The sequence below is a fragment of the Oenanthe melanoleuca genome, chromosome 25, assembly GCF_029582105.1.
Source record: "Oenanthe melanoleuca isolate GR-GAL-2019-014 chromosome 25, OMel1.0, whole genome shotgun sequence".
NCBI classification, from domain to species: Eukaryota; Metazoa; Chordata; class Aves; order Passeriformes; family Muscicapidae; genus Oenanthe; species Oenanthe melanoleuca.
In genome coordinates, this window is record NC_079358.1 from 6,185,441 (window position 1) to 6,211,464 (window position 26,024).

The 26,024-nt window shown below is 44.6% G+C and overlaps 1 protein-coding gene across 1 annotated transcript in view; it reads right to left on the reverse strand.

The window, feature by feature from the left end:
• Positions 1-17,056, reverse strand: part of ARHGAP35 (Rho GTPase activating protein 35) — an 18,167-nt gene extending 1,111 nt beyond the window's left edge. Inside the window, exons 1-5 of the mRNA XM_056510858.1 lie at positions 13,291-17,056; positions 10,479-10,623; positions 6,308-6,385; positions 3,280-3,411; positions 546-604 (exon numbers count right to left, since the gene is read on the reverse strand). Coding sequence (XP_056366833.1) covers positions 546-604; positions 3,280-3,411; positions 6,308-6,385; positions 10,479-10,623; positions 13,291-16,989 — 4,113 coding nt within the window. The 5' untranslated portion in view covers positions 16,990-17,056. The remainder of the gene's footprint in view (positions 1-545; positions 605-3,279; positions 3,412-6,307; positions 6,386-10,478; positions 10,624-13,290) is intronic.
• Between the last annotated feature and the right edge of the window lie 8,968 nt (positions 17,057-26,024).

Consider the following 26,024-nt stretch of genomic DNA (forward strand, 5'->3'; position numbering starts at 1 on the left):
TTGGGGTAAGAAATGGGGATTTTGGGGTGAAAACTGAAAATTTTGGGGTCACAAATGAAAAATTTGGGGTCAGAAATGGATAAAATGGGATTTTTGGGGGATTTTTTTGAGAAAAAATGGGGATTTTTGGGGTAAAAAATGAAAAATTTGGGGTCAGAAATGGGAAAAATGGGAATTTTTTGGGTCGGAAATGGGGAGTTTTGGGGGAAAAATGGCAAAAAATGGAGATTTTTGAGTGGGAAAAATGGGGATTTTTGAGTGGGAGAAATGGGAATTTTGGGGTGAAAAACAAAAATTTTGGGGTCAGAAATGGGAATTTTGGGGGAAAAATGGGAAAAAAAAAAGGGGATTTTGGGGGAAAAAAGGGGAATTTTTGGGTCAGAAATGGGAATTTTTTGGGAGGAAAAAAAGGGGATTTTTGAGTGGGAAAATGGGAATTTTTGGGGTCAGAAATGAAAATTTTGGGGTCAGAAATGGAAAAAATGGGATTTTTAGGGGGAAAATGGGAATTTTTGGGTGAAAAATGGGAAATTTTGGGTCAGAACTGGGAATTTCCTCAGCACGTCCCGGAGCGCCAGCAGCTTCTGCTCCCGGTCATTGATCTCTGCAAGGACATTTTGGGGGGAAAAATGAGCATTTTGGGGCCAGAAATCCAAAATTTTGGGGTCAGAAATGAAAATTTCGGGGTCAGAAATGGGAAAAATGGGATTTTTTGGAGAAAAAATGGGGATTTTTGGGTGAAAAATGGGAATTTTTGGGTGAAAAATGGGAAATTTTGGAGTCGGAAATGGGGATTTTTGGGGTAAGAAATGGGGATTTTGGGGTGAAATACAAAAATTTTGGGGTCAGAAATGGGAATTTTGGGAGGAAAAATGAGAATTTTTGGGGAAAAATGGGGATTTTGGGGGGAAAAATGGCAAAAAATGGGGATTTTTGGGGGAAAAAACGGGAATTTTTGGGTCAGAAATGGGAATTTTTTGGGGGAAAAAAAGGGGATTTTTGAGTGGGAAAATGGGAATTTTTGGGGTCAGAAATGAAAAATTTGGGGTCAGAAATGGAAAAATGGGATTTTTAGGGGGAAAATGGGAATTTTTGGGTGAAAAATGGGAAATTTTGGAGTTGGAAATGGGAAATTTCCTCAGCACGTCCCGGAGAGGCAGCAGCTGCTGCTCCCGGGCATTGATCTCTGCAAGGACATTTTGGGGGGAAAAATGAGCATTTTGGGGCCAGAAATCCAAAATTTTGGGGTCAGAAATGAAAATTTCGGGGTCAGAAATGGGAAAAATGGGATTTTTTGGAGAAAAAATGGGGATTTTTGGGTGAAAAATGGGGATTTTTGGGGGAAAAATGGGAAATTTTGGAGTCGGAAATGGGGATTTTTGGGGTAAGAAATGGGGATTTTGGGGTGAAAAATGAAAATTTTGGGGTGAAAAATGGGAAAAATGGGAATTTTTTGGGTCGGAAATGGGGAATTTTGAGAGGAAAAATGGCAAAAAATGGGGATATTTGAGTGGGAAAAATGGAGATTTTTGGAGTCGGAAATGGGGATTTTTTTTAGGTGAAAAATGAAAATTTTGGAGTCAGAAATGAAAAATTTGGGGTCAGAAATGGGAAAAATGGGAATTTTGGGGGATTTTTTGGGGAAAAAATGGGAATTATTGGGTGAAAAATGGGAAATTTGGGGTGAAAAATGGGAAATTTTGGAGTCGGAAATGGGAAATTTTGGGGTAAAAATGAAAATTTTGGGGTCAGACATGGGAATTTTGGGAGGAAAAATGAGAATTTTGGGGGAGAAAATGGGAAAAATGGGGATTTTTGGGGGAAAGAATGGGAATTTTTTGGGGGAAAAAAAGGGAATTTTTGGGTCAGAAATGGGAATTTTTGGGGTCAAAAATGGGGATTCTTGAGTGGGAAAATGAGGATTTTTGGGGAAAAATGGGGATTTTTTGGATGAAAAATGAGAATTTTGGGGCCAGAAATCAAAAATTTTGGGGTCAGAAATTAAAATTTTGGAGTCAGAAATGGGAAAAATGGGATTTTTTGGAGAAAAAATGGGGATTTTGGGGTGAAAAATGAAAATTTTGGGGTCACAAATGAAAAATTTGGGGTCAGAAATGGGAAAAATGGGAATTTTTTGGGTCAGAAATGGGGAATTTTGGGGGAAAAATGGCAAAAAATGGGGATTTTTGAGTGGGAAAAATGGGGATTTTGGGGTGAAAAACAAAAATTTTGGGGTCAGAAATGGGAATTTTGGGAGGAAAAATGAGAATTTTGGGGGAAAAATGGGAAAAAAAATGGGGATTTTGGAGGGAAAAAACGGGAATTTTTGGGTCAGAAATGGGAATTTTTGGGGTAAGAAATGTGGATTTTGGGGGGGGAAATGGGAATTTTTGGGGGGAAAAAATGGGAATTTTTGGAAGAAAAATGGGATTTTTTTTTGGGGAAAAAAGGGAATTTTGGGGGGGAAAATGGGAATTTTGGAGGGGAAAAATGGGAATTTTTGAGGTCAGAAATGGGAATTTTTGGGGTCAGAAATGGGAATTTTTTTTGGAAAAAATGGGAATTTTTGGATCAAAATGGGGAATTTTTGGGGGAAAAAATGGGAATTTTTGAGGTCAGAAATGGGAATTTTTGGGGTCAGAAATGGGAATTTTTTTTTGAAAAAATGCGAATTTTTGGTTAAAAATGGGGAATTTTTGAGGGAAAAAATGGGAATTTTTTTGGGGAAAAATGGGAATTATTGGGTCAGAAATGCGAATTTTTAGGGGGAAAAAATGGGGATTTTGGGACAGAAATGGAAATTTTTTGGGTCAGAAATAGGAATTTTTTTGGGAAAAATGGGAATTTTTGGGAGAACAAATGAGAATTTTTTGGAAGAAAAAATGGGAATTTTTGGGGGGAAAAATGGGAATTTTTGGGTCAGAAATGGGAATTTTTTGGGGAAAAAAATAAAAATTTTTTGGGGAGAGAAGTGGAAATTTTTGGGTTCGGAAATGGGAATTTTTTTGGGAAAAATGGGAATTTTTTTGGAAAAATGGGAATTTTTTGGGGAAAAAAAATGGGAATTTTTTTTGAAAAATGGGAATTTTTTGGGGAAAAAAAATGGGAATTTTTTTTGAAAAATGGGGATTTTGCGGGGGAAAAAATGGGAATTTTTGGGGACGGAAATGCAAATTTTTTAGGGAAAAATGGGGAAAAAAAGGGGATTTTTATGGGAAGAGTGGGATTAGTCTCTGGGAATGTTGGAATTTTGGGAATTTGGGGATTTGGGTGACTCACTGTGGGCCTCCACCAGCTCCAGCTGCATCGGGTACGGCACCAGCGGCTCCGGCAGCTCCGAGAAAAAACTTTTCATGGCCCCGGCCACGGTGTTGACGGTGAAATCCTTCTCTGCCAGGTCCAGCCCGTGGTCTGGGGGGAAAAAATGATGGGATTTGGGGGGAAAAATCACCTGGGAATGAGGGAAATTGTGCAGAAAAATTGGGGGAAAAACAGGGAAAAAATTGGGGAAAAAATGGGAATTTTGCGGCAGATTCGAGGCACAAAATTCTGAATTTTAACCCCAAAAATTGGAATTAAAGCTTCAAAATCCCAGGGAAAAATCCATGGAATTCTGGGGGATTGGGGTGTGAAATTTCCTTGGGATTGGGGGAAATTCCATGGAAAAATTGGGGTGAAAAAATGGGAATTTTCTGGGAGATTCAAGCCAAAAAATCCTGAATTTTAACCCCAAAATCCTGAATTTCAGCCCCAAAAATTGGAATTAAAGCCTCAAAATCCCAGAAAAATCCATGGAATTCTGGGGGGAATTTCAATCCTGAAATCCTTCTCTGCCAGGTCCAGCCCGTGGTCTGGGGGGAAAAATGATGGGATTTGGGGGGAAAAATCACCTGGGAATGAGGGAAATTGTGCAGAAAAATTGGGGGAAAAACAGGGAAAAAATTGGGGAAAAAATGGGAATTTTGCGGCAGATTCGAGGCACGAAATCCTGAATTTTAACCCCAAAATCCTGAATTTCAGTCCTAAAAATTGGAATTAAAGGCCCAAAATCCCAAAGATCCCAGGGAAAAATCCATGGAATTCTGGGGGATTGGGGTGTGAAATTTCCTTGGGATTGGGGGAAATTCCACAGAAAAAAATGGGAATTTTGGGGGAAATTCGAGCCACAAAATTCTGAATTTTAACCCCAAAAATTGGAATTAAAGCCTTAAAATCCCAGGGAAAAATCCATGGAATTCTAGGGGAAAATCCCTTGGGAATGAGGGAAATTCCATGGAAAAATAGGGGGGAAAAATTGGGGAAAAAATGGGATTTTTGGGGCAGATTCGAGCCCAAAATGCTAAATTTTAACCCCAAAATCCTGAATTTCAGTCCTAAAAATTGGAGTTAAAGGCCCAAAATCCCAGGGAAAAATTTATGGAATTCTGGAGGATTGGGGTGTGAAATTTCCTTGGGATTGGGGGAAATTCCACAGAAAAAAATGGGAATTTTTGGGGGAATTTCGATCCTGAAATCCTGAATTTTAACCCCAAAATCCTGAATTTCAGCCCTAAAAATTGGAATTAAAGCCCCAAAATCCCAAAGAACTCAGGGAAAAATTTAGGGAATTCTGGGGGAAAAATTCCTTGGGAATGAGGGAAATTCCAGGGAAAAATAGGGGGGAAAATTGGGGAAAAATTGGGGAAAAAAATGGGAATTTTGAGGCAGATTCGAGCCACAAAATTCTGAATTTTAACCCCAAAAATTGGAATTAAAGCCTCAAAATCCCAGGGAAAAATCCATGGAATTCTGGGGGATTGGGGTGGGAAATTTCCTTGGGATTGGGGGAAATTCCACAGAAAAAAATGGGAATTTTGGGGGGAATTCCAGCCCTAAAATCCTGAATTTCAGCCCTAAAATCTTGAATTCTAAGCCGAAAATCCCAGGGAAAAATCCAGGAAAATCCCAGGAAAAATTAGGAATTCTGGGGGAAAAAAATCAGGAATTTCAGAGTAAAAAAATCAGGAATTTTAGGGTAAAAAATTCAGAAATTCTGGGGTAAAAAAAATGAAGAATTTTGGGGTAAAGGAAAGGAATTTTGGGGTAAAAACCAGGAAATTTGGGGAAAAAATGAAGAATTTTGGGGTAAACAAAGAATTTTGGGGCAAAAGAAATCTGAAATTTTGGGGTGAAAAATTCAGGAATTGGGACAAAAAAATCAGGAATTTTGGGGTAAAAAATCAGGAATTCTGGGTTAAAAAAATGAAGAATTTTGGGGTAAAAAAATGAATTTTGGGGTAAAAAAATCTGAAATTTTGGGGCAAAAAAAATCAGGAACTTGGGAAAAAAAATCAGGAATTCTGGGGTAAAAAAATGAAGAATTTTGGGGTAAAAAAATGCTGAAATTTTGGGGTAAATAAAGGGAATCTGGGGTAAAAAAACAGAAATTCTGGGTAAAAAATCAGTAATTTTGGGGCAACAAAAAAGGAAATTGGGATAAAAGTCAGGAATTTTGGGGTAAAAAAAATCAGGAATTGGGGTAAAAAAAATCAGGAATTTTGGGGTAAAAAATCAGGAATTCTGAGTTAAAAAAAATGAAGAATTTTGGGGTAAAAAAAATGAATTTTGGGGTAAAAAAATCTGAAATTTTGGGGCAAAAAAATCAGGAACTTGGGAAAAAAATCAGGAATTCTGGGGTAAAAATATGAAGAATTTTGGGGTAAAAAAATTCTGAAATTTTGGGGTAAATAAAGGGAATCTGGGGTAAAAAAACAGGAATTCTGGGTAAAAAATCAGTAATTTTGGGGAAAAAAAAAAAGGAAATTGGGATAAAAATCAGGAATTTTGGGGTAAAAAAATCAGGAATTGGGGTAAAAAAAATCAGGAATTTTGGGGTCAAAAAATGAAGATTTTTGGGGTAAAAAAATTAATTTTGGGCTAAAAAAATCTGAAATTTTGGGGAAAAAATCAGGAACTGGGGTAAAAAAAAATCAGGAATTATGAGTAAAAAAATCAGGAATTCTGGGGTAAAAAATCTAAAATTTTGGGGCAATAAAAAGGAATTTGGGGTAAAAAAATCAGGAATTCTGGGGTAAAAAAAATGAAGAATTTTGGGTTAAAAAAACGAATTTTAGGGTAAAATCTGAAATTTTGGGGGAAAAAAAATGTGAAATTTTTTGGGGAAAAAATTAATTTGGGAATAAAAAGATCAGGAATTTTAGGGTAAAAAAAATGGGATTTTTGTTATTTCAGAAAGGATTTTGAATTTTGGGGGTTTTTTTTATGTTTTTCCCAAATTTTGGGGAATTTTGGGGATTTTTGGGGTTACCTTGGTCGAACTGGCGCTGCAGACTTTCCATTTCTGATTTGTTGCCACTGACTCTGTAAATCCCCTCCGTGCTCAGCCCTGCCAAAAAACCAAAAAAATCCCAAATTTACCAAATTTCCCAAATTTCTGGGTTTTTATAGAACTCCTGTCATGATCAGGGAGGGTTTTTAGGGGGATTTTTGGGGAAAAAAAAGGGGAAAAAATCAAATTTTTTTGGATTTTTTAAGGGGAAATTTCAGGTTTTGGGATGAAGAATTAAAAATTTTAGGATTTATTATTCCCCCCCAAAAAATTAAATTTCAAATCAAACTTAAAAGGGTTCAAAAGTTCTCCCAAAAAAATGTGGAAAATGGAATTTAGGAAATAAGGGAAAATTTAGGAATAATTCATTCAAAAAAAAAATACAAAATCCCTTAAAAAAAACCAAAATTTATCAAAAAAAATGGCCCAATAATCCTAAAAAAAATCCCAAATATTTAAAGAATTTCCAAAGTTTATAAATTCTCCCAAAATCCCTAAAAATCTTCAAAAACTTCCCCACCAAAAAAACCAAAAATCTGCTCAAAATAAATTTAAAAAAACACAGAAATTCCTAAAACCTTCCCCTAAACCCTAAAAAAATCCAAAATGCTCCAAAACCTTTTTGTAAAGTTTTAAAAATCCCAAAAAAAAAAAAAAACCTCCAAAATAAAATAAAAATCCCAAAAAAACCCCAAAAAATTTCCTTTAAAATTCCCAAAAAACTCCCAAAAAATCCCAGAAAATTTCCTTAAAAATTCCCAAAAATTCCCAAAAAAATCCCAGAAAATTCCCTTAAAAATTTACAAAAATTCACAAAAAATTCCCAAAAATTCCAAAAAAATTCCCAAAAAATCCAAGAAAATTTCCTTTAAAATTCACAAAAATTCCCAAAAAAATCCCTACAATTCCCAAAAAAATTCCCAAAAAATTCCCAAAAATTCATGAATTTCCTTGACTGACCTGTGGCCTGAATGCAGCATTTGACGAACCCTAAAAACCCCTAAAAATCCCTTTAAAATTAAAAAAAAATTTTAAAAAAATTTTAAAAAAATTTTTAAAAAATTCCACAAAAAATCCCCAAAAATTACTAAAAAATCCTGGAACATTCCCAAAATTCCCAAATTTCCCAGACTGACCTGAGGCCTGGATGCAGTGCAAAATGAACCCTAAAAAACTCCTAAAAAAACTCTTAAAAATTAAAAAAAAAATTCCCAAAAAAATCCAAAAAAATTCCCAAATAAATCACAAAAAATTCCCAAAAAATCCCCAAAAAATTCCAAAAAAAATTCCAAAAAAATTCCCAAAAATTCCCCAAATTTCCCCAATTTCCCCAGAATCCCCAGACTGACCAGTGGCCTCTATGTACTGGATGCAGCACTAAAAAAATCCCTTAAAAATTCAAAAAAACCCAGAAAAATTCCCAAAAAAAATCCAAAAAATTCTCAAAAAATTCCCAAAAAATCCCCAAAACATTCCTCAAAAAATTCCCCAAAAATTCCCTAAAATTCCCAAAATTCCTCCAACCCCCCAGACTGACCAGTGGCCTCCATGTACTGGATGCAGCGCTCGATGAACCCTAAAAATCCCTTAAAAATTCAAAAAAAATCATAAAAATTCCCAAAAAAATTCCAAAAAAACTCTCAAAAAATTCCCAAAAAATTCCCAAAAAATTCTCAAAAAAATCCAAAAAATTTCCCAAAAATACCCCAATTTTCCCAGAATCTCCAGGCCTACCAGTGGCCTCGATGTACTGGATGCAGCGCTCGATGAACCCTAAAAATCCCTAAAAACCCATAAAAAAATCCCCAAAAAAATCCCAAAAAATTAATAAAAATATCCCAAAAAAAATCCCAAAAATATCACTAAAAATTCCTAAAAATTCCCAAAATTCCCAAAAATCCTCAAGCATACCAGTGGCCTCGATGTACTGGATGCCGCGCTCGATAAACCCTAAAAAAATCCTTAAAAATTCAAAAAAAATCATAAAAATTCCCAAAAAAATCCCAAAAAATTCTCAAAAAATTCCCAAAAAAGTCCCCAAAAATTCCCTAAAATTCCCAAACAATTCCCAAAATTCCTCCAACCTCCCAAACTGACCAGTGGCCTCCATGTACTGGATGCAGCGCTCGACGAACCCTAAAAAAATCCTTAAAAATTCAAAAAAAATCATAAAAATTCCCAAAAAAATCTCAAAAAATTCTCAAAAAATTCCCAAAAAATTCCCAAAAAAGGCCCCAAAAATTCCCTAAAATTACCAAACAATTCCCAAAATTCCTCCAATCCCCCAGACTGACCAGTGGCCTCCATGTACTGGATGCAGCGCTCGACGAACCCTAAAAAATCCCTTAAAAATTCAAAAAAAATCATAAAAATTCCCAAAAAAATTCCAAAAAATTCTCAAAAAATTCTCAAAAAATTCCCAAAAACTTTTCAAAAAACTCCCCAAAAAATCCAAAAAATTTCCCAAAAATACCCCAATTTTCCCAGAATCTCCAGGCCTACCAGTGGCCTCGATGTACTGGATGCCGCGCTCGATGAACCCTAAAAAAATCCTTAAAAATTCAAAAACAACCATAAAAATTCCCAAAAAAATCCCAAAAAATTCTCAAAAAATTCCCAAAAAATTCTCAAAAAACTCCCCAAAAAATTCCAAAAAATTTCCCAAAAATACCCCAATTTTCCCAGAATCTCCAGGCCTACCAGTGGCCTCGATGTACTGGATGCAGCGCTCGACGAACCCTAAAAAAATCCCTTAAAAATTCAAAAAAAAATCATAAAAATTCCCAAAAAAATTCCAAAAAATTCTCAAAAAATTCCCAAAATCTCCCCAATTTCCCCAGAACCCCCAGGCCTACCAGTGGCCTCGATGTACTGGATGACACACTCGACGAACACTAAAAAATCCTTAAAAATTAAAAAAAAAATCATAAAAATTCCCAAAAATTCCCAAAAAATTCTCAAAAAAATTCCCAAAAAATTCCCAAAAAAGTCTCCAAAAATTCCCTAAAATTCCCAAACAATTCCCAAAATTCCTCCAACCCCCCAGACTGACCAGTGGCCTCGATGTACTGGATGCAGCGCTCGATGAACCCTAAAAAATCCCTTAAAAATTCAAAAAAAATCATAAAAATTCCCAAAAAAATTCCAAAAAATTCTCAAAAAATTCCCAAAAAATTCCAAAAAATTTCCCAAAAATACCCCAATTTTCCCAGAATCTCCAGGCCTACCAGTGGCCTCGATGTACTGGATGCAGCGCTCGATAAACCCTAAAAAAATCCTTAAAAATTCAAAAAAACCATAAAAATTCCCAAAAAAATTCCAAAAAATCCCCAAAAAATTCCCAAAACATTCCCAAAAAATTCCCCAAAAATTGTCTAAAATTCCCAAACAATTCCCAAAATTCCTCCAACCCCCCAGACTGACCAGTGGCCTCCATGTACTGGATGCAGCGCTCGACGAACCCTAAAAAATCCCTTAAAAATTCAAAAAAAATCATAAAAATTCCCAAAAAAATCCCAAAAAATTCTCAAAAAATTCCCAAAAAATTCCCAAAAAAGGGCCCCAAAAATTCCCTAAAATTCCCAAACAATTCCCAAAATTCCTCCAACCCCCCAGACTGACCAGTGGCCTCCATGTACTGGATGCAGCGCTCGATAAACCCTAAAAAAAATCCTTAAAAATTCAAAAAAAATCATAAAAATTCCCAAAAAAATTCCAAAAAATTCTCAAAAAATCCCCAAAAAACCCTAAAAAATTCCCCAAAAAATTCCCAGAATTTCCCCAATTTCCCCAGAATACCCAGACTGACCAGTGGCCTCCATGTACTGGATGCAGCGCTCGATAAACCCTAAAAAAAATCCTTAAAATTTCAAAAAAAAATCATAAAAATTCCCAAAAAAATCCCAAAAAATTCTCAAAAAACTCCCCAAAAAATCCTAAAAAATTCCCAAAAAATTTCCCAAAAATACCCCAATTTTCCCAGAATCTCCAGGCCTACCAGTGGCCTCGATGTACTGGATGCCGCGCTCGACGAACCCTAAAAAATCCCTTAAAAATTCAAAAAAAATCATAAAAATTCCCAAAAAAATCCCAAAAAATTCTCAAAAAATTCCCAAAATTTCCCCAGGTTCCCCAGAACCCCCAGGCCTACCAGTGGCCTCGATGTACTGGATGCAGCGCTCGATGAAGACGGGGATGGGCCGCTCGGGGGTCACCACGCTGGCCAGGGGAACCCCGAAGTAGCTGCTCTCCCAGGGAGCCTTGGACAGGGAGGGTCTGGCCTTGGCCTTGGGCTTCTGAGGGGAGAAAGGGCAGGAAATTATGGGATGGCAACGGGGGATTGGTGGGGGATTAATTGGAATTGAATGGGGAAATTATGGGGAATGAATGGGGAATGAACAGGGAATGAACAGGGAATTAATGGGAAAATCATGGGGAATTAATAGGGAATAAATGGGGAATTAATGGGGGATTAATGGGGAATGAGTGGGGGATTAATGGGGAATTAATGAGGAATTAATTAGAAATTAATGAGGAATTAGTAGGGGATTAATGGGGAATTAGTGGGAGATTAATTTGGAATTAATGGGGAATTAGTAGGGGGATTGAATGGGAAATTCAGGGGAAATTAATGGGGAATGAGTGGGGGATTAATGGGGGATTAGTGGGGATTAATGGAGGATTAATGAGAAATTAATGGGAATTAATAGGGAATGAATGGGAATTAATGGGGAATTAGTGGGGAATTAATTGGAAATTAATGGGGAATTAATAGGGGATTAATGGGGGATTAGTGGGGATTAATGGAGGATTAATGGGAATTAATAGGAAATGAATGGGGAATGAATGGGAAAGTCATGAGGAATTAATGGGGAATTAGTGGGGAATTAATAGGGAATGAATGGGGAATTAATTGGAAATTAGTGGGGAATTAGTAGGGAACTCAGGGGGAATTAATGGGGGATTAATGGGGAATTAATGAGGAATTAATTGGAAATTAATGGGGAATTAGTGGGGATTAATGGGGAATTAGGGGGGAATTAATGGGAAAATTCATGGGAAATTCACGGAATATTCATGGAAAATTACAGGAAATTCACAAGAAAATCACAGAGAAATTCATGGAAACTCATGAGCAATTAATGGGAAATTAATAAGAAAGTAATGGGAAATTAATAAGAAAGCCACGGGGAAATCATGGGAAATTAATGGGAAATGAATGGGAAAATAATGGGAAAAATCACAGAAAATTAATGGAAAATTAATGGGAAGGTAATGGGAAAATCATGGGGGAATCATGGGAAATTAATTAGAAATTAATGAGAAATTAATAAGAAATTAATGGGAAATTAATGGGGAAATCACAGGGAAACCATGGAAAAGTAATGGAAAATTCCAGGAAAAATCATGGGAAAATCCCAGAAAATTCCCAGAATAAACCCGGAAAATTCCTGGGAAAATCTGGGAAATTTCCATGGGAAAATCATGGAAAATTCCATGGGAAATACCCAGAAAATCCTGGGAAATTCCTGGGAAAAAATCCCAGAAAATTAATGGGAAAACCGTGGGAAAATTCATGGGAAAATCACAGGAAATTCATGGGAAAATTCCAGAAAAAATCACCAAAAATTCCTGAGAACACCCCCAGAAAATTCAAAAAATTCCTGGAAAAATCCAGGAGAATCCCAGAAAATCCCAGGGAAAATGACGGGAAATTCCCAGGAAAATCCCAGAAAAATCCAGGAGAATTCCCAGAAAATCCCAGGGAAAAATGACAGAAAATACCCAGGAAAATCCCAGAAACATCCTGGAAAATCCCAGGAAATTCCCAGGAAAATCCCAAGTAAAATGACAGAAAATTCCCATGGAAAATGACAGGAAATTCCCAAGAAAATCCCAGAAAAATCCAGGAAAATCCCGGAAACAAACTGGGAGAAATCTCAGAAGATCCCAGAAAATTTCAGGGAAAAATTGCAGAAAATTCCTGGAAACTTCCCAGAAAAATCCTGGAAAATCCCCACTGGGTGTCCCACCCTTCCTTGACCTTGACCTTGACCCCAGAATGACCCTTCCAGCCTTCATCCCACCTTCACCATCCTCCTGAGGACGTTCCTTGTACCTGGGGTGCACTGGGATGGCCACTGGGGTGTCCCACCATTCCTTGACCTTGACCTTGACCCCAGAATGACCCTTCCAACCTTCATCCCATCTTCCTCATCCTCATCAGCAAGTTCTCCCTCCTGGGATCCTCCACTGACCACTGGCGTGTCCCACCATTCCCTGAGCTTGACCATCACCCCAAAATGACCCTTCCAGCCCCATCTTCACCCCAGTGTGACCCCTCCAAGACCCTCAACCTTCCTCATCCTCATCACCAGGTTCTCCCTCCTGGGATCCTCCACTGACCACTGGGGTGTCCCATCATTCCCTGAGCTTGACCATCACCCCAAAGTGACCCCCCCAAGCCCCATCCTCACCCCAAACTGACCCCCAAAACGACCCCACCTTGGTGGTCCTGCGGAGGCTCCTGAGGATGTTCCTTGTCCTGGGATCCTCCACTGACCATTCCCACCATTCCTTGACCTTGACCATCACCCCAAACTGACCCTTCCAGCCCCATCCTCACCCCAGTGTGACCCCTCCAGCCCCACCTTGGTGGTCCTGCGGAGGCTCCTGAGGAAGTTCCTTGCCCTGGGTTCCACTGGGATGACCACTGGGGTGTCCCACCATTCCCACCCCTCCCTGACCTTGACCATCACCCCAAAATGACCCTTCCAGCCCCATCCCCACCCCAATGTGACCCCTCCAAGACCCTCAACCTTCCTCATCCTCATCACCAAGTTCTTCCTCCTGGGATCCTCCACTGACCACTGGGGTGTCCCATCATTCCCTGAGCTTGACCCCCACCCCAAAATGACCCCCCAAGCCCCATCCCCACCCCAGTGTGACCCCTCCAGCCCCACCTTGGTGGTCCTGCGGAGGCTCCTGAGGATGTTCCTCCTGCGCGGATCCTCGCCGTCGGCCGCCTCGTACGCCATCCCCGCGTTGTCCCCTTTGTACCCGCCTTGGCCGCCCGGCTCCTCGTCCTTCTTCCTCCCCGAGCCCAGCTCGTCGTCGCTGCCCAGGCTCAGGCCGGGCCGGTAGCCGGCGAAGCGGCCGAGCCGCGCGCACCGCGCCCGGTAGAGCCGCGGTTTGGCGCCGGCCGGGAGCCGGCGGCCGCGCTCCAGGGAGCCGGTGTCCATCTCGCTGTCCGAGCCGTTGCCGCTGCCGTTGGACGCCGCCTTGTTGATGTTGCGCACGGTGATGATCTTGCCCTGGGTGCTGTCGTGGGGCACCGAGTAGATGTTCTCCTCCTCGCTCCTCGGCTTCACCACGGCGTCCATGGGCTCGGCGTAGTCCGAGGGGTCGAAGCAGTCGGGCGGCAGCCAGGCGGAGGAGGACACGGAGCGCCGCTGCCCGTCGCGGTGGCTCTGCTCCAGGTAGCCCAGCTCGCCCTTGATGTCGAAGTGGACGGGCGGCTTGGGCTTGACGGGCGGCGGCGGCGCTTTGTTGTTGAGCTTGCTCTCGAAGATGAAGGACAAGCCGTCGTTGCCCTCCAGCTCCATGGAGAGCTTGGAGTGGTCCTTGGGCAGCGCCGGCAGCGCGGCGGGCGGCTCCTCGCGGAAGGGGCTGTAGCCGGGCGGCGGCTCGGGGTCGTCCTCGGAGTCGGGCAGGTTGGAGTTGCCGAGCGGCGAGCCGGCGCGCGGCGAGTTGAAGACGTCCTCGCCGGCGCCGCAGGCCTCCACGGCGGCGTTGTCGTACATGTGCGCGGCCTCCACCATGTTCTTCTTGTCCAGGGCGTCCTTGAAGAAGGGCTGGAAGGCGTCCAGCTTGGGCTGGGGCTGCCCGCAGGCCAAGGTGGCGAAGCGCCCCTCGATCTCCTGCGCGATCTCCTCGCCCTCGGCCACCTGCTCGCGGCTCACGTCGTTGTCCAGCAGGTCGGCCGAGCCGTCGGCCAGCGCCACCAGCTGCACGGGCACGATGTCCGGCACGTCGGCCAGGAAGGCGCGCAGCGCGGCCAGCGAGGCGCGGCGCCGGGCGGCGTAGAAGACGATGTAGCCGTGCACCAGGCGGCTCTTGCGCAGCCCGAAGGAGGCGTGGTAGGACAGCAGCGCCAGCTCCACGCGCCGCCGCTGCGCGCCCACCGCCACGTCCAGCAGCACCGCCGCGCCGCCGCCCGGCGCCGGCCGGCACGGCTGCGCCTGCAGGATGGGCAGCAGCACCTCGTCGGCGCCCGCCGGGTCGCCGCACATCAGGCACATGGCCACGCGCAGGTCGGCGGCGTCGGCGGCGCCGTCCCTGAGCGCCGCGGTGGCGCTGACCACCAGGTTGAGGTTGCGCTTGGCGTCCAGCAGCCCCTTGAGCACCTGGCCGATCTGCTTCTCGTTGATGTTGCGGCCGTAGCCGATGCCGGCCGAGGCGGGGTCCAGGAAGACGCACTGCAGCTTGCTGGCGATCTGCTGGCCCTGCTGGATCAGGCTCTGCAGCGTCTCGCCGCCGGCGTCGCCGCCGCCGCCGCGCTTGTTCACCAGGATCAGCGTCAGCGGCAGCTGCGCCGCGTGGTTGTCGCGCCGGCCCACGGCGCTCTCGCGGCTCTTCTCGATGCTCTCCACCACGTAGGACAGCGACTCCTTGGAGTTGTAGAGGCACAGGCAGCCGTGCGGCTGGAAGGTGGGCGTCTGGAAGGCGTTGACCGGCAGCCGCACGTTGCCCTCGATGGGCCGCAGCGCCAGCTCGTACATCTTGCCCTCGATGACGTAGCGGTCGTCGCTGGTGCAGAGCGCGCGGATCTCGTTGGCCAGCTCGCGCGCCAGCCCGTCCTTGCCCAGGATCACCAGGTTGATGCGGTCCACGCCGGGGTCGGCCAGAGGGTTGCGGTGCTGCCGGATGAAGCGCGAGCCCAGCAGCTGCTCCACGCGGGCGTCCACGCAGCCGGCGCAGCTGGGGCACGTCTCCTTGGTGGGGTGGTAGACGAAGTGGATGTGCTTGAGGATGAGCGCGTCGCGCTCGGCCTGCAGCTTCTGCAGCGCCTTGAAGCGCTGCTCCTCGCCCAGCACCTCCTGGATGACGCCCATCTTCTCCTTGCTGGGCTTGGCGTCCAGCTCCAGCTCGTAGAAGAGCTCCGAGTACTCCAGCAGCAGCTCCTGGAAATCCTCCTTGGCCCGGTCGATCAGCTGCTTCTGGTGCTTGCCGTAGATCTCCATGTAGACCGGCTCCTCCAGCCACAGGTAGAAATCCTCGTTCATGATGAAGCTGCGCGCCTCCTCCCAGGGCTTGCCGGGCGTGACGAAGGGCGAGCTCTCCAGGTTCTCGCGGAACGCCCGGCGCATCTCGGCGCGCTTGCGCTCGTCGCGCAGCTTCTCCAGGTGCTGCTCGTACAGCTGCTCGGCCGCCGGCGTCTCCAGCAGGTCGAAGGGGATGCGCTCGTTGTCCACGTTGTCCACGTGGCCGGTGGCGTCCCACGGCGTCTCCTCCAGCACCACGAACCACTTGAGGAAGTCGGGCTTGGCCTCCAGCAGCTTCTCGGCTTTGGCGCGGCTCAAGTGGTCGATCTCGTCCAGGTCGGGCACCAGGGCGTCCAGCGCCTGCGGCAGCTTGGCCAGGTAGAGCTTGCGGCGCCGCTCGATGTGCTCCTGCTTGAGGCGCTGCACGTGCTGCAGGAAGAGCTTCTTGGCCTTGGAGGTGCCCTCCAGGTAGACGTAGTCCTGGTACTCCGGCGCCGGCTGCATCTTGCGGCTGACGCCGGCCCAGGCCTCGTGGTGGCTCTTGACGATGCGGCTGACGAGCCACTCGTACTTGTCCTTGGCGGCGGCGATCTGCTGGCTCTGCTGCTTGAGCGCCTCGAAGTAGGGGATGATCTTGGCCTTGCCGCGGCTCTTGTCCACCAGCTGCACCAGGGTGCTGAAGGCCAGCTCCACGTTGACGTTGGAGCGCGCCGAGGTCTCCACCACCTGCAGGTTCTTCTTGCCGAGCGCGAAGGCGTGGGCGTCGCGGATGTAGCGCTCCACGCCCTCGTCGCACTTGGTCAGCACCACCACCACCGGCTTCTTGGTCTTGGCCAGCTGGTTGTAGAGGTTGGAGACGAACTTGAGCTGCTCGTCGAAGTTGCGGTTCATGCCGCGGCTGACGTCCACGCAGAGCAGGAAGCCGTCCACCGGCAGCTTGCCGTCGGGCATCTGCTTCTGCTCGAAGTCCTGCTCCAGCCCCAGCTGGTCGGTGCAGAAGTACATGAGTTTCTCGGCCGACGCCAGCTTGGTGGCCGCCGCCCTCTTGATGTAGGGCTGCAGCGCGGTGCTGCGGTGCGGCTGGAAGGTCTGGTCGTCGATGAACTCCGTCTGCTCCACCACGTGCACGCGGCACTCCACGCACTCCTCCAGCGGCCGCGCCACCTCGCCCCAGTAGAGGAAGTGGTCATTGTTGACCACCCTGCCCCCAAAGTCACTGGTGCTGAGCACGGACGTGTGGTCCAAGTGGAAGTCGTCGGCGCCGGGCCGCACGAAGCGGTTGCACAGGCAGGATTTGCCGACGCCGCACTGGCCCTTCTCCTTCTCGGTGCCGGACAGCCCCACCACGCTGACGTTGTAGGTGGGCGTGCGGCCATCTTGCTTGCGGGCCATCATCATTGCGGGCTCATGGCGGCGCGGCGCGGCGCGGGCGGGACGGGGAGCTCAGGGCAGGCGCGGTGGCGCCGCCGCCATGCCGCGCGCGCCGGCACCGCTTCAGGCCCTGGTGGGCGCCGGCGCGGGCTGGCCGGCGAGTCGCCCTGGGGACACGGGAGAGGAGGAAGGGGGGTCAGGGTTCGGCAATGGGGGGTTGGGGCGTCGTTCCCAGCTCCCAAATATCCGATTTTCTGCATGCAAATCCCCGCTGGGTTTTTGAGGGATCTTCCCAGAATTTTGGACATTTTGAGCAATATTCAGCCTGATAATCCTGATGTGATTTCAAGGCATTTTCCCAGAATTTTGGATATTTTTCCCTCCCAAAAATCCGACTTTCTACCTGCAAATCCCACTGGGTTTTCAAGGGATCTTCCCAGAATTTTGGACATTTTGAGCAATTTTCACCCTGATAATCCTGATGTGATTTCAAGGCATTTTCCCGGAATTTTGGACATTTTGAGCAATTTTCAGCCTGATAATCCTGATGTGATTTCAAGGCATTTTCCCAGAATTTTGGATATTTTTCCCTCCCAAAAATCCGACTTTCTGCCTGCAAATCCCGCTGGGTTTTCAAGAGATTTTCCCAGAATTTAAGACATTTTTCCCTCCCAAAAATCCAATTTTCTGCCTGCAAACCCCGCTGGGTTTTTGAGGGATCTTCCCAGAATTTTGGACATTTTGAGCAATTTTCAGCCTGCAAATCCTGTTCTGATTTCCAGAAATTTTCCCAGAATTTTGCACATTTTCAGCTCCCAAAAATTCAATTTGCAGCCTGGAAATCCCTCTGGGTTTTCAAGGAATTTTTCAGGAATTTTGGACATTTTGAGCAATTTTCAGCCTGATAATCCTGATGTGATTTCAAGGCATTTTCCCAGAATTTTGGATATTTTTGCCTCTCAAAAATCCAATTTTCTGCCTGCAAACCCCGCTGGGTTTTTGAGGGATCTTCCCAGAATTTTGGACATTTTGAGCAATTTCCTGCCTGCAAATCCTGCGGCGGTTTCGAGGGATTTCCCCAAAATATTGGACATTTTCAGCTCCCAAAAATCCGATTTTCTGCCTCCAAATCCCGCCGGGTTTTCGTGGGATTTTTCCAGAATTTCACACACGCCCCCCACCCAACTGGACACTCACTGTGGTGGACACAACCCAACCAAAGACCCTCCATGATGGACACTTGTCCACCCAACCGAGGGTCACCATGGTGGGAATGGCTTCTCCACCCAACTGGACACTCATTGTGGTGGACACAACTTGTCCACCCAACTGGACACTCATCTTGGGTGGACACAACTTCACCCAACCCAACTGGACACTCACTGTGGTGGACACAACTTCACCCAACCCATCCAAGGGTCACCATGGTGGGAGCGGCTTCTCCACCCAACTGGACACTCACTGTGGTGGACACAACCCAACCAAAGACCCTCCATGATGGACACTTGTCCACCCAACCGAGGGTCACCATGGTGGGAGTGGCTTCTCCAGCCAACTGGACACTCATTGTGGTGGACACGACTTGTCCACCCAACTGGACACTTGTCTTGGTGGACACAACTTCACCCAACCCAACCAAGGGTCACCATGGTGGGAGCGGCTTCTCCAGCCAACTGGACACTCGTGGTGGTGGACACGACTTCACCCAACCCAACTGGACACTCATTGTGGTGGACACGACTTCACCCAACTGGACACTCATTGTGGTGGACACAACCCAACCAAAGACCCTCCATGATGGACACTTGTCCACCCAACCAAGGGTCACCATGGTGGGAGTGGCTTCTCCACCCAACTGGACACTCGTTGTGGTGGACACGACTTGTCCACCCAACTGGACACTTGTCTTGGTGGACACAAGTTCACCCAACCCAACTGGACACTCACTGTGGTGGACATGACTTGTCCACCCAACCAAGGGTCACCATGGTGGGATTCGCTTCTCCAGTCAACTGGTCACTCATCGTGGTGGACACAACTTCACCCAACCCATCCAAGGGTCACCATGGTGGGAGTGGCTTTTCCACCCAACTGGACACTCATCGTGGTGGACACGACTTGTTCACCCAACCCAACTGGACACTCGTCTTGGTGGACACAACTTCACCCAACTGGACACTCATCATGGTGGACACAACCCAACCAAAGACCCTCCATGATGGACACTTGTCCACCCAACCGAGGGTCACCATGGTGGGAATGGCTTCTCCAGCCAACTGGACTCTCGTCTTGGGTGGACACAACTTCACCCAACTGGACACTCATCATGGTGGACACGACTTGTCCACCCAACTGGACACTCATCATGGTGGACACGACTTCACCCAACCCAACTGGACACTCAGTGGTCACTGCAGTGGACATGACTTGTCCACCCAACCAAGGGTCACCACGGTGGGAATGGCTTCTCCAGCCAACTGGACACTCGTCTTGGGTGGACACAACTTCACCCAACTGGACACTCATCATGGTGGACACGACTTGTCCACCCAACCAGATGCTCACTATGGTGGACACAACCCAACCAAAGACCCTCCATGATGGACACTTGTCCATCCAACCAAGGGTCACCATGGTGGGAGTGGCTTCTCCAGCCAACTGGACACTTGTCTTGGTGGACACAACTTCACCCAACCCAACTGGACACTCATCGTGGTGGACACGACTTGTCCACCCAACTGGACACTTGTCTTGGTGGACACAAGTTCACCCAACCCATCCAAGGGTCACCATGGTGGGAATGGCTTTTCCACCCAACTGGACACTCATGGTGGTGGACACGACTTCACCCAACCCAACTGGACACTCACTGTGGTGGACACGACTTGTCCACCCAACTGGACACTTGTCTTGGTGGACACGACTTCACCCAACCCAACTGGACACTCACCATGGTGGACACAACCCAACCAAAGACCCTCCATGATGGACACTTGTCCACCAAACCAAGGGTCACCATGGTGGGAGTGGCTTCTCCACCCAACTGGACACTCACTGTGGTGGACAAAACCCAACCAAAGACCCTCCATGATGGACACTTGTCCACCCAACCAAGGGTCACCATGGTGGGAATGGCTTCTCCAGCCAACTGGACACTCGTCTTGGTGGACACGACTTCACCCAACCCAACTGGACACTCACCATGGTGGACACAACTTCACCCAACCCAACCAAGGGTCACCATGATGGGAGTGGCTTCTCCACCCCACTGGACACTCATCGTGGTGGACACAACTTGTCCACCCAACCAAGGGTCACCATGGTGGACACGACTTGTCCACCCAACTGGACACTCACCATGGTGGACACGACTTGTCCACCCAACCGAGGGTCACCATGGTGGGAGCGGCTTCTCCACCCAACTGGACACTCGTTGTGGTGGACACAACTTCACCCAACTGGACACTCACCAAGGTGGACACAACCCAACCAAAGCCCCCCCATGATGGACCCAACTCCTCCACCCAACTGGACACTCACCGTGGTGGACACAGGTTCTCCACCCCCCATGGTGGACATTCCCATTTTCCATCTTTTGCCATCGAATTCCACAAAATCCAATGGATTTTGCCACAACGTTCCACAGAATCTGATGGATTTTACCATAAAATTCCACAAAAACCCAACAGGTTTTGCCATAAAATTCCTTGAACCCGATGGATTTTACCATAAAATTCCACGGAATCTGACGGATTTTGCCATAAAATTCCACAAAATCCAATGGATTTTGCCATGAAATCCCACAGAATCCAATGGATTTTTCTAAAATCCACGTTTTTCTAAAATCCCCAAATTTTTGAGGTCCGTCCAGCCAAAAATTCCAGTCGGGATCCAACTCCTGGGAATGTTTTTCAACCAAGATCCATAAAAATGAGAAAAATTCCCAGATCCATAAGGAATTTTTAAAATTTGTATTTTTAAAATTTGGGATAAAACCCCCAAAATCTTTATTTGTATTTTTATTTATTTATTTATTTATTTATTTATTTAGCTATTCATTCATTTATTTTATATACTTAATTTATTAATTTAAGCATTTATTCGTTTATTTTATATATTTAATTTATTAATTTTGGGATAAAAACCCAAAAAAATTCCTGATTATTTCAAAGCCAGACCCCCTCCCAAAAAAAAAACTGGATTTTCCCATTTTGAGATCCTTTGGATCATCACAAAATTCCCCTGGAAATTCCCTCTGGAATTTCCTCCCTGGGACATGAACTTTCCTGTTGATCCCAGGAAAAAAAAAAAAATCCTGGAATGAATCCTTGGGAATTCCAGAAAAAAAACCCTGGAATTGGGTCATCTGGATCTTCCCAAAAATAGGATTTTCTACCTGCAAATCCTGCTGGGTTTTCGTGGGATTTTCAAGGAATTTTTGATATTTTTAGCTCCCAAAAATCCAATTTTCTGCCTGGAAATCCTGCTGGGTTTTAAGGGATTTTCAAGGAATTTTTGGACATTTTTTGCCTCTCAAAAATCCAGATTTTTGCCTGGGTTTTTGAGAGATTTTCCCAGAATTTCACACATTTTCGGCTTCCAAAAATCCAATTTTCAACCTGCAAACCCCGCTGAGTTTTCAAGAGATTTTCCCAGAATTTTGAACATTTTTTTGCCTCTCAAAAATCCAAGTTTTTGCCTGGAAATCCTGCTGGATTTTGAGGAATTTTCCCAGAATTTTGGACATCTTCAGCTCCCAAAAATCAGGTATTTTCAGCTCCCAAAAATCCAATTTTCAACCTGCAAATCCCACTGACTTTTTGAGGAATTTTCCCAGATTTTTGGATATTTTCATCTCCCAAAAGTCAGATATTTTCAGCTCCCAAAAATCCAATTTTCAGCCTGCAAATCCCACTCGATTTTGAGGAATTTTCCCAGATTTTTGGATATTTTCAGCTCCCAAAAATTGGATATTTTCATCTCCCAAAAATCCGATTTTCTGCCTGCAAATCCCACTCGATTTTGAGGAATTTTCCCAGAATTTTGGACATTTTCAGCTCCCAAAAATCCAATTTTCAACCTGCAAATCCCACTGACTTTTTGAGGAATTTCCCCAGTTTTTTGGATATTTTCAGCTCCCAAAAATCCAATTTTCAACCTGCAAATCCCACTGACTTTTTGAGGAATTTTCCCAGATTTTTGGATATTTTCAGCTCCCAAAAATCGGATATTTTCATCTCCCAAAATTCCGATTCTCTGCCTGCAAATCCCACTCGATTTTGAGGAATTTTCCCAGAATTTTGGACATTTTCAGCTCCCAAAAATCCAATTTTCAACCTGCAAATCCCTCTTGATTTTCAAGAAATCTTCCCAGAATTTTGCACATTTTTCCCTCCCAAAAATCCAATTCTCCACCCACAAAACCCCCGCCACACTCTGCCACTACAACCACCTAAAAAAAAAAATCCCAAAAACCATTCCCAAAATTCCCTATGGGGACGAATCCTCACCCAAAATCCACTCCAGAGGTGAAAATTTTGGTTTTTAACACCCGAAAATTCCCGATCCGGGGCCGTTCCCGCCCGGATTTGGCTTTGCCTGGAATTCCCTGAGTCAGGAGTTCCTGATTGACTCCAAAGTCCAGGAAGGAGGGAACGGCTCCCATGGAATTCACAGGGTGGGAAAAAAAAAAAAATAAATAAAAATAAATTTTTTTCTTTTTTTCCCCCAAAAAAATCCGTCGGGAAACGACCCTAAAAAATCCGAGGAAAAATCCTAAAAATTTTTTCCCCCCCAAAAAAAATTTTTTTGGGTTTTTTTTTATTTTATTTTTTTTTTCCAGCACCGAAATTCCGGGCGCGGCTCCAGGCCGGGGGGAACGACCGCGGGGCCGAAGCTCCGCCGGGGGTTTGTGGAATTCTCTTCCGGGGATCCAAAGGGAATTCGGGGATTTTGGGAAAAATTTGGGATCTGAGGGATTTGGGGAAAATTTGGGATGTGAGGGATTTTGGGGAAAATTTGGGATGTGAGGGATTTTGGGATCCGAGGGATTTTGGTAAAAGTGGAAATCCAAGAGATTTTGGGAAAATTTGGGATCTGAGGGATTTTGGGAAAATTGGGGATCTGAGGGATTCTGGGAAAAATTTGGGATTTGAGGGATTTTGGGAAAATTTGAGAAGTGAGAGATTTTGGGAAAAAATTGGGATATGAGGGATTTGGGGAAAATTGGGGATTTGGGAGATTTTGGGAAAAATTTGGGATCTGAGAGATTTTGGGAAAATTGGGGATTTGAGGGATTTTGGGAAAATTTGGGATATGAGGGAACATTTGGGATCTGAGCAATTTTGGGAAAATTGGAGATTTAGGAGATTTTGGGAAAATTTGGGATCTGAGGGATTTTGGGAAAATTGGGGATTTGGGGAATTTTGGGAAAATTGGGGATTTGGGAGATTCTGGGAAAAATTTGGGATCTGAGGGATTTGGGAAAGTTTGGGATCTGAGGGATTCTGGGAAAAATTTGGGTTGTGAGAGATTTTGGGAAAAAATTGGGATATGAGGGATTTGGGGAAAATTGGGGATTTGGGAGATTTTGGGAAAATTTGGGATCTGAGAGATTTTGGGAAAATTTGGGATCTGAGCAATTCTGGGAAAATCGGAAATTTGAGGGATTTTGGGAAAATTTGGATCCAAGGGATTTTGGGATCTGAGGGATTTGGGGGAAATTGGGGATTTGAGGGATTTTGGGATCTGAGGGGTTTTGGGGAAAATTTGGGATCTGAGCAATTCTGGGAAAAATTTGGGATGTGAGGGATTTGGGGAAAATTGGAAATTTGAGGGATTTTGGGAAAAATTTGGGATCTGGGGATTTGAGAGATTTTGGGAAAATTTGAGATCTGAAGGACTTTGGGAAAATTGGGGATTTGAGGGATTTTGGGAAAATTTGGGATATGAGGGATTTGGGGAAAATTGGGGATTTGGGAGATTTTGGGAACATTTGGGATCTGAGCAATTTTGGGAAAATTGGAGATTTAGGAGATTTTGGGAAAATTTGGGATCTGAGGGATTTTGGGAAAATTGGGGATTTGGGGAATTTTGGGAAAATTGGGGATTTGGGAGATTCTGGGAAAAATTTGGGATCTGAGGGATTTGGGAAAATTTGGGATCTGAGGGATTCTGGGAAAAATTTGGGTTGTGAGAGATTTTGGGAAAAAATTGGGATATGAGGGATTTGGGGAAAATTGGGGATTTGGGAGATTTTGGGAAAATTTGGGATCTGAGGGATTTTGGGAAAATTTGGGATCTGAGCAATTCTGGGAAAATCGGAAAATTGAGGGATTTTGGGAAAATTTGGATCCAAGGGATTTTGGGATCTGAGGGATTTGGGGGAAATTGGGGATTTGAGGGATTTTGGGATCTGAGGGGTTTTGGGGAAAATTTGGGATCTGAGCAATTCTGGGAAAAATTTGGGATGTGAGGGATTTGGGGAAAATTGGAAATTTGAGGGATTTTGGGAAAAATTTGGGATTTGAGAGATTTTGGGAAAATTTGGGATCTGAAGGATTTGGGAAAATTTGGGATCTGAGGGATTTTGGGATCCGAGGGATTTGGGGAAAATTTGGATTTGAGAGATTTTGGGAAAATTTGGGATCTGAGGGATTTTGGGAAAAATTTGGGATGTGAGGCATTCTGGGAAAAATTTGGGATCTGAGGGATTTTGGAAAAATCGGGGATTTGGGAGATTTTGGGAAAAATTTGGAATCAGAGCAATTTTGGGAAAATTGGGGATTTGGGGAATTTTGGGAAAATTGGGGATTTGGGAGATTTTGGGAAAAATTTGGGATCTGAGGGATTTGGGGAAAAATTTCAGATCTGAGGGATTTTGGGAAATTGGGAAATTTGAGGGATTTTGGGAAAATTTGGGATTTGGGGAATTTGGGGAAAATCGGGGATTTGGGAGATTCTGGGAAAAATTTGGGATTTGAGGGATTCTGGGAAAAATTTGGGATGTGAGGGATTTTGGGAAAATTTGGGATGTGAGGGATTTTGGGAAAATTTGGGATCTGAGGGATTTGGGGAAAATTGGAAATTTCAGGGATTTGGGGAAAATCGGGGATTTGGGAGATTTTGGGAAAAATTTGGAATCTGAGCAATTTTGGGAAAATTGGGAATTTGAGGGATTTTGGGAACATTTGGGATCTGAGCAATTTTGGGAAAATTGGAGATTTAGGAGATTTTGGGAAAATTTGGGATCTGAGGGATTTTGGGAAAATTGGGGATTTGGGGAATTTTGGGAAAATTGGGGATTTGGGAGATTCTGGGAAAAATTTGGGATCTGAGGGATTTGGGAAAGTTTGGGATCTGAGGGATTCTGGGAAAAATTTGGGTTGTGAGAGATTTTGGGAAAAAATTGGGATATGAGGGATTTGGGGAAAATTGGGGATTTGGGAGATTTTGGGAAAATTTGGGATCTGAGGGATTTTGGGAAAATTTGGGATCTGAGCAATTCTGGGAAAATCGGAAATTTGAGGGATTTTGGGAAAATTTGGATCCAAGGGATTTTGGGATCTGAGGGATTTGGGGGAAATTGGGGATTTGAGGGATTTTGGGATCTGAGGGGTTTTGGGGAAAATTTGGGATCTGAGCAATTCTGGGAAAAATTTGGGATGTGAGGGATTTGGGGAAAATTGGAAATTTGAGGGATTTTGGGAAAAATTTGGGATTTGAGAGATTTTGGGAAAATTTGAGATCTGAAGGACTTTGGGAAAATTGGGGATTTGAGGGATTTTGGGAAAATTTGGGATATGAGGGATTTGGGGAAAATTGGGGATTTGGGAGATTTTGGGAACATTTGGGATCTGAGCAATTTTGGGAAAATTGGAGATTTAGGAGATTTTGGGAAAATTTGGGATCTGAGGGATTTTGGGAAAATTGGGGATTTGGGGAATTTTGGGAAAATTGGGGATTTGGGAGATTCTGGGAAAAATTTGGGATCTGAGGGATTTGGGAAAATTTGGGATCTGAGGGATTCTGGGAAAAATTTGGGTTGTGAGAGATTTTGGGAA